The following is a 3,296-nucleotide window of genomic DNA, read 5'->3' on the forward strand; positions in this document are numbered from 1 at the left end:
GTATGTGGTTTTATAGAACCAGTAGGTCGAAAATGACCAGGGTTGATATGTATATCTGTTTCCCCTTGTTGTAAATGATTTTATTCAACGACAGTAACCGAACTATGTCACTGTTTCCAGTATTATGTACTAATGGCTACTATTGTACTGACTCCCCTAGATCAGTACAATAGTAGCCATTAGTACGTACTACTGGGAAACGGTGACATAGTTCAATTAAACGATCTTATATTGTGGGACGGAGTGAGTAGATGACTGTAAATGCTGCATGTGACAGTTATGGTAGATTATCATAAGGGTATGAAAAACACCATCTAATCCGATGCGCTTTGCCCACAAATCGGAGCATGGAGCTACGGGCAAGTGCCATGTACGTAGATACAACTCCCTTCGTATCGAAACATAAAACATTTTTTAAGGTTTGTTTAGCCTACAAAAAAGTTCTATATTTTGGTATAGAGGTAGTAGCATTTTTGTTTGTCCAATTGGAGTTGTCTTTGCGATGATGTACAGGGAAGAGTTTGTCACAGCTCACATGATGGTCTTCTCATAACATGCTTGTCATGTGCATGATATTGCAGCGTGAGGATCTTCTATATCAACGGCAATAAAAAAGCAAATGATTATAAGTAGCATAACTTAGGTATTTCTGTTTCAGTCCCGGAAGTAATTTGGTGGGGGAAATGTAACTCATGTTAAACATGATTTTTGCACAGTACATACTAAGCAATGATTTATTTTATTCATATATAGCAAGGAATACACATACATATATCATGAGAACTCGGCCAACCCTTAGGTACATTACATTTCCCGCTTATTCAGCTTAACCTTCAGGCCATTCTTCATTTGCAGAAGACAAGACAACTTTGTCTCGATGGTTTGACCATCTAACACTTTCACATCAAAGTTCCACACGATAGCAGCAACGATGATCTTCATCTGCATGATTGCAATATCCCTGCCAAGGCATAATCTTGGGCCCGAGTTAAAAGCCAAAAACTTGTGAGAGGGCACGTGTCGCAGCTGGCGTCCATCCTCTGAGAGCCACCTCTCTGGCCTATACTCCCGGCAGTTAGCTCCCCAGACAGACTCCATCCTTCCGATGGAGTAGATGGAGACGAGGACGATGTCCCGGGCACACACCTCATGGCCACTTGGCATTACATCGGTGGTGACAACAGACTTGCGCTCGATAGGGATCGGCGGGTACAACCTGAGTGTCTCCAATAGGGTGGCTTGCAAATAAACTAGGGCTTTGACATCATCTAGATCCAACATCGTCATGGTGGCTCCTGCAATGGATGGTTTGCGGGATATGATGGGTGCTAGTTCATCATGTATGCTCGACACGACGTGCGGGTTCTTGGCGAGGTTGTAGATGACCCACGACAAGGTAGTACCGATCGTGTCCCTCCCGGAGATCATGTAGGTAATGAGAGTTGCCTGGAGTAAATCATCATTGTATCTTGGGTCATTGACATAATTGGACAGAATGTCTACGGGTACCTCTTGAACAATACCATGGTCGTTCCCCCTCCTCTTCATGATCATGTCCATTGTGAAGCAGCGAAGCAGCGCTTGCGCGGCGGCAAGCTTCCTCTCTGGACCAATGTCCAAGCGCCTCATCACCTTCCAGAAAAATACTGGCACAATGTGTCGGATGAAGGCCACCTCCATGACCGTGTCCATCGCATCCGCGACGTGCACCGGCGGCATGTCAAGGGACAAGAAAGCCGTGTCCACACCGAAGATGGTCATGGCATACATGTCAAACACGAGCCTCATAATGAGATCATTCATGTCGACATGAGCATTTGTTAACGCCATGTGGGCCATGAAGGGCAGAAGGCCCTTCTCCACCTTATCACGACAACACGTGTTCATTAGCCCGACCACCCGTGGGCTGCTCAACACACCTTGGTAATTTGTGCGCTCACGACGACAGGGCTCGCCGTCGACAGTGAAGAGTGAGCCCCTTGCCACATCAAAGATATCGGCGAACTCCTCACCCTTGGGATAGTTTGTGTGATTCAAGGTGAAAATGTGTTGGATATTCACCGGGTCGCAGGTTAGGAATATCTGTATGCTAGCTATGGCAAACTTTAGGCTGTGGCCGGACCGTGATAGGAGGTCAAAGGCGATATACTGATGCAGTCTGTGGAGGTTGATGGCTAGGGAAGGGAGGATGCCCACTACTGGCCAGTCCACTGGCAACAGTGGATTCTTACTAGACTTTATGTAGTACAAACCTAGAACGACTACAAGTAGCACAAGTATGGAGATGAGCAGTTCCGGCAAGAACGCGAATGCCATTCTTGGAAGAGGTGTGTGCTGCATGCATGGACCTGTAGAGAGAGATCTCGGAGATGCAAGCGGATCTCTATTTATAGAGACACTTCGTTGTCAACTTGGATACCTGGCCGAAAAGGAAATAAAAGAAACTTGCGTGCACATATATATGCAAACTCTTGCCATTTTCTTGTTAATGAAAGACAATACACGTGGCATGTTTGGTGACCACAAGTTGTGTATCCCACTAATAATAATGAATGTACTCCTGCAAGTTAGTATAAACCTAGATAACGTCGACGGCTCAATGGCGTAGATTCCTACCTGGTCGTTCTGGCAGGTGGGGTAACAATTTGCAGGGTTTGTCAGCATGGCGGCGGTGGCTACCTTTTGCAGTTTGGTTCTCCTGCCTCATCTTCGTCACGTCGATGTGGCCTCTAGTGCTGAAGTGAGGCATGTGAAAAATAGAGACTTGTCTCTTGGATATGCAACTAGGGCTGCACATGAGTCGAGTTCGAGCGAGTTGAACTTGGCTCAGCTCAACTCATATTAATATTTGAGCGAGTCCAAATTGGGTGAAGCTCAAGGTCGAGCTGTAGAACATGACTCTTACTCAGTTTGTAACGATCTCGAGCTAGTTTCAAGCTAAATGAGACAATAAAAAATATAATCGGTGTTGGTTATTCCCACTAGGTAAGGCACAACACCACGCAAAAAAGCATCAAAAAATATTGTTCCAATCAAAGCGATGATAATATAGATTTATGAGTAGTTTGACTTGTTTTCTCACAATATAGCCGAGCATGTACCATATTAATGAAGCATAACATATATAAATTACAATGTTTTCATTTATTATATGGCATGATCATTTAATATAATGACATTATGCCGAGTTATCGAGCTAAAATCAAGCGAGCTATTGGCACAAGATCAGCTCATTTCTGGATCGAGCTACATATATAGTGTTTGTATTCACCTCGTTTCTTTTCGACTTGATCTCG

General features: G+C 44.6%; 1 protein-coding gene across 1 annotated transcript; it reads right to left on the reverse strand.

Annotated features, from left to right (window-relative positions):
* Positions 1-804: 804 nt before the first annotated feature.
* Positions 805-2,326, reverse strand: LOC123107555 (noroxomaritidine synthase 2-like). The gene has a single exon (XM_044529528.1). The coding sequence runs from the start codon at positions 2,314-2,316 to the stop codon at positions 805-807; it is 1,512 nt and encodes a 503-aa protein (XP_044385463.1). The 5' UTR covers positions 2,317-2,326.
* Positions 2,327-3,296: the final 970 nt, after the last annotated feature.

The sequence above is a fragment of the Triticum aestivum genome, chromosome 5A (assembly GCF_018294505.1).
Source record: "Triticum aestivum cultivar Chinese Spring chromosome 5A, IWGSC CS RefSeq v2.1, whole genome shotgun sequence".
Lineage (NCBI taxonomy): Eukaryota > Viridiplantae > Streptophyta > Magnoliopsida > Poales > Poaceae > Triticum > Triticum aestivum.